A 1,383-nucleotide genomic window follows, 5' to 3' on the forward strand; every position below is an offset into this window, starting at 1 on the left:
TGTGAAAAAACTGTTTCATTGCAGTTTTTGGAAAACACCAATTTCGATACGGCTGAAAAACCACCTCATCCTAGCGCAAAAACATTTTGTCAAAAAAAAGAATTTTTTTTTTTTTAAATTGACGTGTTTCCATTGAGCAAATTTATTTTCGAAATTCTAATTTGGGCATTTTCATGGTCAATGGAAACACAGCTACTAAGTGTTTACATGAAAGYTGTTTGGATTATCAATCGGCATAATCCACCCCTCTTATTCAGATTACTAATTCATTCCAACAGAGCTGAATCAGATCAGAATATTCAGATTGGCGTGTTTACATGGTGCGTTTTTATTCAGATTACTCATGCCCATGTAAACATAGCTACTAATTACATCATGAGATGTTTTAACAAACACACAAAAACAAAACCATACTGTCCACCTCGGGCTGTCTGCAGCAGGCGATATTTAAACATGCTTACGGATTGTTGCTTTTACACCACTGAAGTATTTCAAGCTGAGATGACAAAAGATCACAAAAGTCCTGCAGAACCTGGTCATTGGCTGAAACCTGAAAAACAAATATAGAAACAGCACAAAGTTTAAAACAATAAAAAAGAAGATCCAGATGATGTGCAGGAAGACCTAAATGTTTCTGTTTTTACCTGCTCTTTGTGAAGGATGTTGAGAAGCAGCTGAGCAGAACTCAGACTGCGACACTGACTCCATCCAAGCAGCAGCAGCAGTCGAGATAAAGGCCTAAACTCCAGCTGGAGAAGACTTTTCAGCTGACTAAACTCCTCGAGTTTAATCAGATCGAGTGCTGTGACCTACACCAAGACATGTTCTTTTATTAAACTGCACAAGCTTATAATCACRTGTATTTACAGTCCAATTTCACCTGATTATAAAAACACTGTACWAATGGTTTGTTTTGGTTCTCTTATTGTCAACAAACTTGTGGGAACAGATTTCAGAAGGTTACTCACTAAGACCTGTTCCAGAAAGTGCTTCCCACTGTTAAGGCACTCGAAAAAGATGGTCTTCCATGTAGATGGACGATCCTTGTGGCAACACAAACTGAGGGTTAGCTTCTCTGCTTCAGGCAAGTCCACTAAAGCAGGAACAAAACAACAGGTCAAATAAAGCAGGCCAATCTCTGAACAGGTAGTTTAAACATTAGGAGTCATAACCTCACATTAAACACTGTGAGAAACATTTCAGTTCTGAACATTTCATGGAGGGTCAGTTCCAGAACACGAGTCATTTACTGCAGCTTCCTGCTGGCATCGATCGAACACAGAGGACAATGGGCCTCATGTAAGAACCGTTGGTACACAGATTTGTTCTTAAATTGTGCGTACGAGTGATTTAGGAGAATTTGTGACATTCACCAATGTTTTC

General features: G+C 38.9%; 1 protein-coding gene across 1 annotated transcript in view; it reads right to left on the reverse strand.

Moving 5' to 3' along the window:
• zfyve26 (zinc finger, FYVE domain containing 26) overlaps nucleotides 1–1,383 on the reverse strand; it is a gene marked incomplete in the record, with an annotated part of 85,176 nt that overhangs the window by 66,700 nt on the left and 17,093 nt on the right. Inside the window, 3 exon segments of the mRNA XM_014029582.1 lie at nucleotides 462–550; nucleotides 645–809; nucleotides 969–1,093. Of these exon segments, the coding sequence (XP_013885036.1) occupies nucleotides 462–550; nucleotides 645–809; nucleotides 969–1,093 (379 nt within the window).

Source organism: Austrofundulus limnaeus, unplaced genomic scaffold (assembly GCF_001266775.1).
Source record: "Austrofundulus limnaeus strain Quisiro unplaced genomic scaffold, Austrofundulus_limnaeus-1.0 Scaffold922, whole genome shotgun sequence".
NCBI classification, from domain to species: domain Eukaryota; kingdom Metazoa; phylum Chordata; class Actinopteri; order Cyprinodontiformes; family Rivulidae; genus Austrofundulus; species Austrofundulus limnaeus.